The sequence below is a fragment of the Gossypium hirsutum genome, chromosome D07 (genome assembly GCF_007990345.1).
Source record: "Gossypium hirsutum isolate 1008001.06 chromosome D07, Gossypium_hirsutum_v2.1, whole genome shotgun sequence".
NCBI classification, from domain to species: Eukaryota; Viridiplantae; Streptophyta; class Magnoliopsida; order Malvales; family Malvaceae; genus Gossypium; species Gossypium hirsutum.
The window spans coordinates 25758780-25773961 of record NC_053443.1 but is presented as its reverse complement, the minus strand read 5'-3'; the positions used below and the strand labels follow the sequence as shown (position 1 = coordinate 25773961).

At 34.5% G+C, this 15182-nt stretch overlaps 1 protein-coding gene across 1 annotated transcript; it reads left to right on the top strand.

The window, feature by feature from the left end:
* The first annotated feature begins 5018 nt into the window (after positions 1-5018).
* On the top strand, positions 5019-7004 carry LOC107954581 (AT-hook motif nuclear-localized protein 22). The gene has a single exon (XM_041096900.1). The coding sequence runs from the start codon at positions 5786-5788 to the stop codon at positions 6653-6655; it is 870 nt and encodes a 289-aa protein (XP_040952834.1). The 5' UTR covers positions 5019-5785; the 3' UTR covers positions 6656-7004.
* Positions 7005-15182: the final 8178 nt, after the last annotated feature.

Below are 15182 nucleotides of genomic sequence, written 5' to 3'. Positions count from 1 at the left end.
TTCTCATGTGGCATGAGGTGGTCCAGTGAAAGAGATAAGAAAAAGGGGCGCTAAGAAATTTAAAAGAGGAAAGGAAGATGATCCAGTAGCTGTAGAGAACTGGCTATCAACAGTGTACAGGTTACTAAAGAATTACAATGCACTCTGCCTGATATCTTGAGGCGTGCAATTTTCTTGTTGTAAGATAAAGCCTTTTAGTGGTGGCAAACGATAAGGAACATTACACCTCAAAAGCAAGTCAGATGAGAATTTTTTTGCGAAAATTTTGAGAGAAGTATGTAAATCGACTATTTATTGAGCAGATAAAGAGGGAATTTTTGAACTTGAGACAGGGTAGACTGGTTGTCCTCGAGTATGAAAGGGAATTCGTCAGACTAAGTAAGTATACTCGTGAGCTGAGATCAACAAGGAAGAGTTGTGTACGAGGTTTGAATGGGGACTTAATGAAGAGATCCAAATAATTGTAGCAGCATTCAAAATAAGAGATCTAGCCACTATGTTAGCAAAAGTGCAAAAAATAGAATTTATGATAAAGGAGAAGGACAAATTCTGAGATCGAGAGAGGAATGAAGGGATTATTGGGTTTGATGGAGATTTTCGGGTTCAAGAGAACCAGGGATGATGGGGGTTTTTCTTCAAGTCTAGCACGAAGTCACTAACTTGATAAATTTAGATAAATTTGTGATATACGTCAGACCATATCAGTGGCAAGCATAGGGGGTTTTAGATGTGAAGAATAGGGTCATATGATCAGAGAAATTCCAAAATAAGAAATTAAAGACACAATACAATCTGCACGGGTGAATTGGGATTTAAGATAATGGGTGAGATTTAGAGCTATAGTGAGATTAGGCGCCATAATGGAAAATACGAGAAGGACTATTGGCAGATTGGGATCTAAGGCCATGGCCCACGCGTATATGATACGCGCTAAGGAACACATAAAGGCCCCGGATGTTATTACGAGTAACTTCTCTTTATTTCACATTAATATTCATGCATTGATTGATTTCGGGTCGACGCATTCATACATTTGTCATAGATTAATCAATGAAGGAAATTTTAATGTTGAGTCCACAAAAATGAAGGCATTAGTTACAAATCCTCTTGGTCAAAGTATGATTGTGGATAAAGTGGTTAGGAGCTGCCTACTGAAGTTTTAGAATTTTTTTCTTGCGACTGATTTAATGTTGTTAAAATTTCATGAATTCGATGCAATCTTAGGGGTTGGATTGGTTAACTAGGCACATCACAGTCTTGGATTTTTGTGTTAGAGAGGTGCAGCTATTAGTGGATTCTAACCAATTAGTATTGATCTCTAGAGTAAAGTAGAGCATGAAGTGTAAATTGGTCTCGACGACCTTGGTAAGAAAACTTGTTTTACAAGGTGCGAATGCTTATTTAGCATATATAATGAATAGTACAGTGGGACGTAAGGATTTGGAGCAAGTGTTAATTGTAAGTCGATTTTTTTATGTCTTTCTAGATGAACTTTAAGGGGTGCCACTAGATCGTGAGGTAGAGTTTCCTATTGAGATTGCTCCACGGACTGCTCCTATCTCATCTACTCCATGTCAAATGGTGCCTTTGGAATTGAAAGAGTTGAAAGCTCAATTGCAAGAACTTTTAGAAAAGGGATTTATCCGCCCAAGTGTCTCACCATGTAGTATGCCGATTTATTGTTTTGTGAAGAAGAAGAAGGACGATTATGTATAGGTTATTACCAGTTAAATTAGGCGACCATTAAAAATAGATACCCTCTACCCAGAATTTGATCAATTAGGTGGTGCAAGGGTGTTCTTTAAGATCGACCTTCGCCCTGGCTACTATCAAGTGAAGATAAAAGGTGATGATATCCCTAAGACTACTTTTCGGACTCGCTATAGACATTATGAATTTTTGGTGATGCCATTTGGATTAACTAATGCGCTAGTGGTGTTCATGGATTTGATGAATCAGGTATTTCAACCTTACTTAGACAAGTTTGTAGAAGTGTTTATTGATGACATACTAGTATACTCAAGAAGCGAATTTGAGCACACAGATATTTTGTGGGTGGTATTAGATACTTTATGCGAGAATTGACTGTACGCCAAATTTAGAAAGTGTGAATTTTGGCTAAAGGAAATAAATTTTCTAGGCCATGTTATCTCCACGGGTGGAATCAACGTTGGTCATAATAAATTCAAAGTTGTGGTGAAGTGAAAGCTACCAAATAATGTCGGAAGTGCGTAAATTTTTGGGATTGGCGGGGTATTACAGAATATTTGTGAAGGGTTTTTCAGTGGTAGATGCACCTATAACTCTACTTTTCCGAAAAGATGAGAAATTTGTATATCCGAAAAGATGAAAAATTTGTATGGTTTAAAGCCTGCCAAAGAATTTTTGACAAATTAAAGACTATTTTAATTGAAGCGCTTATCTTATCACAACCTGTACCTGGGATTGAGTATGTAGTGTATACAGATGCCTCACTTAATGGCCTTGGTTGTGTACTCATGCAAAATGAGAAGGTGATAGCATATGCGTCTTGTCAGCTCAAGCCACATGAAAAAAATTACCCCACTCATAATCTCGAATTGGCTGCAGTTGTGTTGGCGTTAAAGATTTGAGTGACCAAAATAGAAAAAAAAGGCATAGTTAGGTGACCATTTTTATAATTTACCCATAAAAAATAATTTTCAGTATGGATTTAACGTTCCATGTCTTCATTTAACAAATAAATTTTAACAGAATAGATAATTTGCATGTTTCAAAATGTATAAAGGTTAATTTCCCCATTTTTTCATTAGAAGGGTCGAAATGCAATCATCCCCTACGTATAGGGACTCTCCTAGTACTTTTACCTTGATTGAGTTGGAGTCACTAACTTGCCAAAAATTGTAGTGCAAATTTAAGTACTTTTTGGCTCTTAATGAGATTGTTTTCTAGACATTTTAGTATCTTTTATTGCATTTTGGTATTTTATAGCTTAGATTCAAATTATTGCAAAATAAGCGTTTTTATGCAATATTTCGAATTAGTTGACCCATTGGGTCAATACCGGCCTTAAGGTAGTTTGAATGCTTTCATTGAGTGTACATGATACCTAATTTTATTCCCAAAAGCACTAGGAACGATAGCTGAGTCGCAACACAAACTTCTAGGATCACAACACAATCGAGCCAATTCTAGAATTTACATTTGAAGTTGTGTGTCGCAACAGGCATAAGCCTGTGTCGTGACACCGGTCTAACGGAGGACAAAAATTCAGTAAGGGTGTTTCTATCTGTACAACTCATATTTAGTGTGACTAAGGGTGAGTTTGGATGGGCAGTGCATTTACTTGCGGTTAGTGTAAAAACAGCGGTGGCGGTGATTAGATACTGTAGCGATACTGTAACGTGAGACAAAAAGTAAGTTAAATGCACCGCGCCACACCCAATCGCCCATCCAAACCCACCATAAGGCTTGTATTTGACCTAAATTGAGCTACTAACTTTCCCCATATATAGTTAAGCATAGGTTAAGCTTGGTGAGCTTTTGCCAAGCCATTTTAAGGTGTTAGTTTAGTAGATCTAGGATTTTAATTTAGTTTTATTTTCTTTTAAAAAACAATTTTATTTTCTTGTTCTTCGACTTGGATTCGATTTGAGTTCAAGTCTCTGTTATTTAGTATTTTCATAATTTTTTTTTACATTCCTCTTGTAAATGACGATATCTCGACAATTTTTAAAGGATTCCGCGGATCCAAGCACATCAAGAGTCTAAAATGGACCAATTTCTATCTTTCATTCTTTTAATTTAATTTGTGTTCTTGCATGATTAGTTCAACTTTAAGGAAGATAATTATTGAATCAATGAGTGGCTAAGTCGTTTAAGGAGATTAACGAGCAGATGTGGGAGTGATTAACGGAAGAATGAGGGTTTTTTTATACAAATTAATTGGTATAAATTTATGTGTGCTTAAACCCTAGGATTGACGACCCTGGGAAGTAATTTAGGTTAAACAAGGTCAAGAGATAAGTTTACCGAGTAAATCGTCATTTATCCCTGTCAAGAAAGTGAAGTTGAGAGATAAGTAAGTACTGGTCGATTAATTAATTAGTAGATGTCGAGAAGTAATAATGGTTAGTTAATAACTAATTTACTAATAAAACCATAATTCTGGAGTTAATTGCAATCATTGAAACGAGTTAATCTTCTGCTTGCTATTCGAGAGTTTTTCTTTTGTCAACTTCGTTTTAGTATTTTTGTTTTTATTTTATGACTTTAATCTTTTGTTTTATTTATCATTAATATAATTTTTAGTGACTACTACTGTTTAGACCTGCTACTGTAGAAAATATTTTTAGATTTAATTTAACCTCCCTTGGGTATGATCATCAGAATACTTATCAGTGTTCCGTTGTAACACAAAACTATATTACAATTTTACATGTTCACTTGTAGATACTACACTTTAATTATATATATTTTATTTGCACATTTTTTACTCTAAACGTTCGCACGTTTGGAGGTAGCGAGTCACCAATGAACTGAGTACTAACTCAGTTAAGAAATTACTAGAAACCCCATCATTTTATAAAATAACAAATATTATTTTAAAGGTATTTATGTTTTTTTATATTTTGATAAATCTAAATATATATGTTCATATAAATGAAAATTATAAGATATAAACCTAAATAAATATCAATCATCTCAATTTCATCATTTCAACCAAAATCATATTAACTTTTATATTAACATTTTATAAATTTATTATATAAATATATATATTCATCCAAATCGTGATTATGTAATAATTTAGTATAATTTATGATTTTGTATAACACAAGTTTATATGCCCGCTTACAATAATTAAAGTTATTCACAACTGTTTGAAGATTAATTAATTTGGATTTGAGGTACAGCATATGTGACTAATGGGCATAACTATTTGTGAGACTTACCTGTAAAGGCTAACTTAGTGTGTGTGTGTGTGTCATTATCATTATCATGGGACTTGGTTCAAGTACGCAGAAAGTACGCAACTTTTTGGAGAGCTGGAAACATAATTTTTAGTACTGTCTGGTGGTAGCAGTAGTTTAAGAAAAGAAACAATAGACGAGAAGATTATAAAAAAGCAAAGGCTTTGAGCTTGTAAATCATGATCTTTACAGTGCAGGCTTTTAATTCCCACAAGATAAAAGGAACATTTTAGAGAGAGAGAGAGAGGTGTTTTATTGGGTCCCCGCCGTCGTGGGTGGGAGAGGCCCCACACACCGCCCATGGCGATGCGCACGCTGTCTTACCAAAGCTGAAAACCCAAGGCCATCATCATCCATCCGATGCCTAGACCTAACCCTAACCCAACATCACTATACCCCCCAAAAAATAAAGCAATAATCAAAAGAATCCCCCCAAACCCAAACCCATAAACCACTTCTTCGCCCCCCCCCCCCAACCATCCCACCCTCCTCTTCCTCATTTCCTCCCAAACCCTTGACCAATAACTTATCTTTTTACGACAAAGGGGTTATCACTGCCAAAACTGCCTAAGAAAAACGAACTATCTCTGCGGATTGAAGAAATCAAGAAAGATGGCTTGATTCAGCTATTTTCAGCTGAAAATTTGGTGGGAGATGCTTCAAAGCCCTTCCCTGTGCAAGATCGTATTCAATCCACCAAAATTTTTTAAAAAGCCAGAATAATAGGATTCCTATCATCTTTCTTTTATCTTTGTCCATCGAAACTCAGTTGGTTTCTTTGTATATGTTTTCTGTTTGTTGATTAGGTTGGAACTTTGAAGGGAAGAAAAGAAATGGACCCAGTCACAGCTCATGGCCGCCCTGTTCCTCCTCCTTTCCTCCCAAGAGATTTTCATCTAAATCCGCACCATCAATTCTTGCATCACCGCCAACAATATTACTCAGAAGACGAGCCCAACCGTGGCCAGAAACGAGATCGACAAGAAGCAGCAGCAACCACCACGACCGACACGAGTGAAAGCAAAGAAGTAGCCATAAATGAAGGTGAAATCACAAGAAAACCACGAGGCAGACCTGCGGGTTCCAAGAACAAGCCTAAGCCACCCATCATAATAACCCGTGATAGTGCAAATGCCCTCCGATCCCATGTTATGGAGATTGCCAACGGCTCTGATGTTATAGAGACTGTTTCGACTTTTGCTAGGCGAAGACAAAGAGGTGTTTGCATTTTGAGTGGGAACGGAACGGTATCAAATGTAACCTTAAGGCAACCTGGAGCTCCCGGTGCCGTCGTCACTTTACATGGAAGATTCGAAATTTTATCACTTTCTGGGTCGTTTTTACCTCCTCCAGCACCATCGGCCGCATCATGTTTGACAATATATTTTGCCGGCGGTCAAGGCCAAGTAGTCGGAGGAACCGTGGTGGGTCCACTTGCTGCTTCAGGTCCGGTGGTTATTATGGTGGCTTCTTTCGGTAATGCAGCGTATGAAAGGCTTCCCTTGGAGGAAGAGGAACAGCCAGTGGAGCCGACTCCTGAAAGCGGATCCGTAGGGTCACCGATAAGCATGGTTGGTCAACAGCAACAGCAATTATTGCAGGATCCCAACGGATCCTTTGTTCAAGGATTGCCACCAAATCTTCTAAATTCAGTCCAATTGCCAGCTGAGGCTTACTGGGGTACAGGTCGTCCCCCTTATTAACATAAGCACAACGTTTCGGGTTCTTTTCCCTTCCATTCATCTTCTTCCATAAGATAATATTCAAGTTTTAATTATAAGTCTTGATCATGGGATTCATCGGGCTTTGATTTGAACAAGTATGTACAATCTCATGGGTTTCTCCGTGGTGGGGTTTCTTGTTTTCCCTTTTCAGTAGTATGAGAATAGCCGTTCTCAATTGTTCTTCTGATTCTAGTATCTTAACGATGAAGAAGCACCGAAACAGAATATGGCAGTCGTTTCTCAGTTTCTCTCTCCATTACTTTTAAACTTGTCAGAGAATTGTTCTTTGTACAATAAATAAAAATAAAAAAAAGGACACCTTTTTTTTTATTAGGTTTTCTTTGGCATAGTACTTCCAAGTTTCAGATTCTCTTACACGATCCAAATGCTTAAAGAAAACACTAGTTATGAAATTTTATCAGTTGTATGGGGGTGATGTTCTAGTTAATGTATATATTGACTATGATTATTGGTATTGTTATTATAGCATTAATTATATGAGTGTATTCGGATAAAATATGAAAATATAAGGCTGGTTGAGTTAATGTAGTGGAAGATTGAAGGGGTGGTCGGGGAAGAAGAAGGCAAATCATGGCTTGAAGAAAGCAAGGTGATGGGAGGTTATGGGCTTAGAGTTTTGCTGTCTTTTTTGCAGTGTAAAGTATTGATCGTTTTTCTCTGACTTGCTAGGGTTCATTATGGAATCAGAGATAAACATTGGGTACTGGGTTACACGTGCGCTGCTCTGTCATAAAAAAAAAAAATCTCTACTCTTTTCCGAGGCAACCCATTTTCCATATACTTCACCATAAAAGCAGAAACTCCAACAATCTCAATTCTCACGAGTTAAAGCTGATCCCTTGTCTTGTTTCCCGAAAAAGATAATATATATTTCAAAATACATATTGGTACTGCTGCAAATTACTATAAACTTTTAAACCCTAGCTAGCTTAATCTCTGCAAGCTGAGACTAGCTAATATCTTATTGTATGTAGCCATGTACCTATATGTACAATTAGTATCCTCCCAAAATATAATTCCCTTCCTCTTCCTTGACTGACCATGCATGTGCAAGTTTGTTGGCAGCTCTTCTTTTTGGTATTATGATCAATACAACCTAAATTTCTTTCATCTTTTCCAATTTATTGCCATATTATTTCTGATTATGAGAAGGAAAAGCTCACTTTGGTATCTTCTGACAACATTCATCTATGTTTTTTTTTTCTATAGAAAACAAAACCATCATTTTGAGGATTGCTTAATTTAAGTTGTACAGACAGTACATAACATTTTCAATTCACAGGATTTGGATTTTCAAATATTTTTATCTTCAACTTTGCATTTTTGGGGGGTCAATCTAAGTTGAATACTTGGGGGTTGATTATTATTATTATTTTTTGGCCAGTGGGGTTGATTAATTTATTATTGTTATTATTATGCTAATTTTGCCAGTACAAGGTTTTACCTACTGATGTAAAGTTAATGTCACATGATACTTCAAACTCTGCGGCTTTTCCACATGTTGGAGGTAATAATAGAGTGGACCATACATATGTATGAATCATATATGTGATGTGGTTTGAGACAATTCCATGCTGGTTTTCATGATTAATAATAACACTGGTTTCTTTCTTCTTCTTTTTTATAATTGAAGAGAATAGATATAATGAAATCTAATTTGAACACTCATGCTTATGATATAATATTTTTATCATTAAATCGATTTCTTGATTCTTGAAGTGCACTAATTCAATGATATCACCAACTATATATAATATTAAGATTTTTTTCCCTTTTCCTTTCCCATGTTTGCACATTTCTGATGAAACTAAAAGTGCAAATCATATATAGTGGCCACTTTATAATAGGATAGCAATTAACATGCCCCACCCTCTGCTTCCTTTCTCTCTGTGAATGCATGGCTTCAGGATATATTTCGACCTTTTGTAAGTTTTTAAATGCTAATATAATATAATAATATATATATATATATATATGATATCTACAAGTGTTAAATATAGTGGTAAGGCACATTATATTTTTAAAAGAGTACGTAGGTTCAAACTTTATAATTAACATTGTTAAGAAAGGCAGGTATGAACTTCGAATATTGATCGTAAAATGGGCTTGGATCGTAAAACCATTTGATAGAATTTCTCCATCGAATATTAAAATCTTGTAGATCTAAATATTATGCAAATAAAATCCTTAGAATTGTATAAACAATTATTCTAGGATCTTTAGAATAATATGACTTTCACAAGCTAAAGAAATACTTGATGCAGAATTGATCACTAGACTTGACGAAGAACATGAAGAACACCCGATAATTGATTTCTCCCTCTTGACCTCTTCCCTTAATTACACAAACCCTAAGCGATGGAAGCTATAATCTTTAATGTGCTTTTTGTGAGGATTAATTTATAATGAGCAACTTTTAATTTGGTACATCCATCAAGTAACCGAATGAATGGATAGAATTTAACTTCTATTCAAAGTAAAACTCTTATCCCCTTTAAATTGGGTCACATTATTTTAGACTTAATTGGGTCCATATAATTGGGCTAAAATCTTAATTCTTCCACTTTACCCAATGAGGTAAAACATAAACTTTAATGGAATAAACCTTAAGCGCGCATAAAAATAACACTCATCATAATTACCACATTATAGTGAATTACAAATGTGAGTTATGACGATTGTATATGGCTTAAGTCACATACTTCCTTCCATATACTACAATATTACAACTTAATAAAATAGGTTTTTAAGTAACTTTAAAGATTTTCCTGTTTAACATAATTTCAAAAATTACGTGCACACAATCATAATAAACAAAACATACGTCCCTTTTATTTTAGAAACACCATAATTGAGCTCAAAGTGTCAAAACATCATAAAATTTCATTCATTAATACAACCAAGATCCATTCTATGTACATGTTCTTTAAATGTATTTGATTGTAAGCTTTAGTTAACGGATTTGCAATCATAAAATCAGTTTTGATATGTTCTAGAGATGTTCTTTGTTTCTGAACGTCCTCCTTAACAAAAAATATTTTAATTCCATATGTTTTGCACCTTTGGAATATTTGTCATTTTTAGAGAAAAATATTGATGTGGAATTATCACAATAAATTTTCAACGGCTTGGTAATGGTGTCGACTACCCCAAGTCTCGAAACAAAGTTCTACAACCATAATATATGAATAGTAGCCTCAAAACATGCCACAGATTCTACTTCCATCATAGATGATGCAATGACAGATTGTTTAGCATTGTTCCATGATATAAATACTTCAATAAGAAAAAATAAATAGCCAAATGTGGACTTTCTATTGTTAAGACATCTAACAAAATCTGAATTTGAGTATCCAATCACTTCCAATCGATTAGATCTCCTATACGTGAACGTGTACTTCTTTGTTCCTTGTAGGTATCGTAAAACTTTCTTTTTAGCCTTCCAATGATCAATTCCAGGATTACTTTGATATCTACCAAGCATCCCAACTACAAAGCTAATGTCAGGTATTGTACAAGATTGGACATACACTAAATTACCCACTATAGAAGCATAAGGAATTGATTCTTGTAACAACCTGATTTTTATCGACGTCAAAAAACTCGAATAAAAGTAAAAGTTCCTTAAACCAAGATAGCTTGAGTATTAAATCAAGTATATTTATAAGTTAATTATAAAAATTAGAAATGGCATTTATAAGATAGTTGATTTAATTGGTTAAAGCAAATAATACAGAAACTAGATTGTATAATGATTAAATTAGTTGAAATTGATTTGGATTTGAGTAGGGATTTAAATGGCAATTGAACCAAGGGCTAAATAATAAATTAAACCAATAATTCATGAAGTTAATGGATGAGCTTAAGCACCACCGTAGAATTCCACTAAAATGATTAAGATTGAATTATCGCGATTGATATATATAATTTTAAAAAATGAATAAAATAAAGTTTCAAAGGTTTCTCACCATTGCCGTCCCTTTCATGCTAAGGTATAAGTGATTTTGTTTCAATTTTTTAGTTGAATTTTGAAGTTATGGTAGTAGATTAGCCTACCCTAAGTATTAGAAAATCCAATTGTTAAAGTTTTGAATAGATAAGCATTGAAAGAGACTTAGTGAACTTAGAAGAGAAAGGTTGAAATTAATGGTATTTAAGTTCAAATTTTGTAGAAACATAGTGGGTAATATTAAATTAAGCTTGCATTGAGATTAAGTTTTATAGTTTTATCCGTGAATAGGGATCTATTTGTATGGGATAAGAACTTTGAGGGTTGATAATAAATAATAATTGTAGGAGGTTCTTGTATGTATATATGTTAAGTTGAGAATTTATATTGAATGAGATTGAAAATAGTGCCGAGATATTGCGGGACAACAGAAAAATGAATATGGACATGGAACAAGAAATTTAGTTTGTACTTTCACAATTTGATTTCAATATATGTTTTATTAGATAGATAGTTAGTTTTAAGAGAATAAAATTAATATCAAAAGTAAAGTCAAGTATGTACGAGTTCATCTATTTGGTTTTGATTGTGATGTGTCGAAATATGTATTTGTGCAATGAGATTGTGATGTTAAATTATGGTAAATATATGCCATTAGATTATAATATGTTCAGATGAATATTTAATATTAGATTATGTTCTATTAATGGTATCGAATAGAGTTACGAGTATAGTTGATATATCATAAGATTCGTTTTATGAGGATATTTTTAACATTCCGATGAATGTTGAGTACACATTACTTCGATTTATACCGATAAGTGTTGTAAACAGTGGTTTCGGGGCCACAAATTCGACAAACGAGCCCGTAAATATTATTATTTAATATTTACGAGTCAATTATAGTATTAAAATAAATTTTGAATTGGTAAATTATGTTATTTGAATGAATAATTAGGTTCAAGTGGTATGACCCTAAAGTCAAGTGGTTTTAGAAAATGAGGTATCGGAACCTCGTTTCTATAAACCGAGCCGTAAATATTTTATTAAATATTTATGGAGTGTTATTAAAGTTGTATTAAAGTTTCGTTAAATAGGCTTTTATTAAGCTTATGGCATTGATAAAGGTTTATACTTATTCTATAAAGTTCATTTTTGAAATGGTATGTTATGTTTAAAGTTTATACAAACTTACTAATCATTCATTGCTTACATAGTTATTTTCCTTTGCTTTATAGATTATTGGAAGCTCGATCGGTTGGAAGTTCATCGGGGATCTATCACATTATCCAGTGGACAAATCAATAGTTGTTAAGTAATTTGACTAAGGTTTATAATAGCATGTATAGGGTGTTTTGTAGTGGTATTATGGTGTATGTGTTAATGATGTCTTGGCAGGTATAAGCTTTGGAAAACTATGTTGGTTTGATACATTTTGATGCCTTACCAAATTATGTTATTTTAGTAACTTTATAATGCTTCTTTATAAGGTTCTATTGGCATGTTGATGATAGTTTAAAAATGATAATTGAGCATGTTTGTCTCTTGCTGTTTATGTATAGTTTATGGACTTACAATGTTTGTTTAGGTAAGTCCTTTTGGTCACTTTTTGACAATGAAAGTGTATGGCTTGTTGGTATAACTTGTTGGCTTGAAAATGGTCAATTGTGATGTATTTTAGGTACCTAATAGTAAGAGGCTATTATGGTATGTCTTGAATGGTTTGGAAATGGTTAAATGTGGTATGTTTTAGTACCTGAATGGACTAGATTTATATGCACGAAATGTGTCATATGAACTTGTTTATGTATGAGATATTTGGATATTAATGGTAGTGCCTTGATTGGCACATTGGTTAATTGAATTAAGGTTTTTGAAGTGACAAATATATGTGTGTTTAGGTGAGGTTTTTAATGCCTTGAATGTGTGCATTATTGGTCTAGATGTTTTTGCATGACATGGTTTTGTAATGGCTTGATTTTAGGTAAATTTGGGTCCACACGGCCTGAAACACGAGCGTGTGACTCAACCATGTAAGGCACACGGCCCGGCAACATGGCCGTGTGTCATCTGACGATTTCATTAGGGTACAAGTTAGTGAGTTACACGGCCTAACACATAGCTTGGCATACGGGTGTATGGGGCAACTCAGAGAGTTACGCGGGTGAGGACACTGGTTGGACACGACCATGTGTCCCTAGTTCGAAGGTTACACGGCCTAAGATACGGGTGTGTGTCTCAGCTGTGTAAGGCACACGGCCTAGCCACACGGCTATGTAACCCATGTTTCCAAATTTTTGTGACTTTTTCCTAAACTTTCCAAATTATTTCAAATTGGTCTCGATTTTCTTCTAAGCTATTTTTAGGGCCTCGAGGGCTTAATTTAGGAACGGTATGTTTGTATATGGTTGGTTTATAATGTGATTATATTATTGAATGATATTAAGTTTAAATGTTTTTGTTTGTACAGTAATGCTTCGTAGCCCTAATTTGACGACAGATACGGGTTAGGGGTGTTACAAGTGCTGGGTGCGTGTAACACCCCATACCCGGCCTGGTCGCCAAGCCTGAATATCAGGATGCCGTACCACCGTCTCATGTCATAACCAACAAGAAAAAGCTCATTCCAACAAAACATCCATTAGTTTGTTATTTGAATCGGTCTTAAGTCAACCATACTAGCTAGTTATCATTATCACGTATGAAACTTACATTAAATAGTCTTATAAACATGCATAAGGTCCATTCAGCAAAATTCTCAAACCAGGCCCATAGGTATTGATACTGACACTAAGGTATCGATATTTTCTTTAAGTGGTATCGATACCATCTGGAGAAACGATACCAAACTTGCATTCTATTTCTCGATTAAAAATCAAAGTCTCAAAAATTATTGGTACCTGTTGTGAAGTATTGATAAATTTACCTCGAGTACTGATACTCGAGCAAAGGTATCTATACCAAATCTCTATTCTAACTTTCTGCATGCTTCAAAACACAGAGGTATCAATTTTAAAACCTGGTTATCAATACCTCTGCCCCAGACCTCAAAAATGTAGCTTACATAAGCAATGTACCTATTCCAATTTAGTTCCTAAACATCATACATCAATTACTTTGATAAATAATCATTCAACAGTCTAATTAACAGTTCATTATCGCAAAACCATGTTCGAGCTAATAACATCAATCTATTCTCATGTTCATGAACCCAAGCATCACAATAACATGGCTATAAACAAGTCTACCACATTGCCTCATTCCTCAAAACGTAAACAAATGTAGAAAACATACGAAATAACAAATAGACTTGCTTGGATCACCCTCGGAACTACACCGCTTACACTGGCACATTACTAATCTGCAATGGTTTAAAAAGGAGTGGGTGAGCTTAACAAGCTTAGTGAATGTCTAGAATAACTACCATGCAAACAATTCATCAAGCATCAATGAACAACTATATAGCACAACCTTAACAGTTCCAACTTTAGTGTCATAATATACTTACTCGTGCATTATTTTCTAGTTCTTTTACTTGGTAAACATATTCACTTTTAAGCATATACCATATTTCAGATATAGTCACCTAACATACAAGCATATATCACCATACTCATATAATCTTTTGACATTTAAGCATATGTCATAATACTTGTAAAATCACATAACATTGAAGCATATACCACAATACTCTAAAGTATCTTTATAGATAAATTGCATAATGGTCACATGTCATATAAGCATATCACAATACACACATATCCTTAAGTTAATATAATTTTCATAACAACCACATACTCATTTAGGTATATATCACATTACACATATATACATTTAAAGATAATTTGGCACTTGAGATATGAAACATAAAAGTGAGTTTTATCATCACTCGTTGGATTAGCGGATCTCCAACACACCAAACATAGACTCATAGAGTCAAACATGTCCCAAAAGTGAAACATAAAGCTAACACTCTCCTTATTTCCCCTCGCATGTCCCGTTGAATGGAGCTTAGCTCACATTCCCTTATCCATCCAACATGTCCCAGGGCCTTAACACCCAAAATCACTTTACCTATAGGTGAGTACTCACAATTCTATGGCATACCAAATATATCCAACGGTTTCAAGATATCATTTAGTCATTAATTGGATCATGAATTCCACTATTGTGAATGATGTTACATACTGCAGAAGTCGTATACCCAACGAACCAACTTTAGGTTCCTTATCTATTCAAACTCAAACTTTTACTTACATCAAAGTATACAAGTCACATATATATAGTCCGTGATCCACTCAGGATTAAGGTACGTCACACTGTGAACATCACAAGTGAATAAAGTCATAAACGAATCTAGGATCTATTCTACTTGTGTCCTATCTGATGTACTGTCAGTTCACTCAGTCACATCTATGTATTTATCTTTTAGGAGTCAACCGCTCCAATGTTTAAGACGAAACATCTCCCCAATTAGACTTGATAGACGAGATATTAGTCTTTCAATCGGTTTGTTCATTTTCGATTAGACTAAGG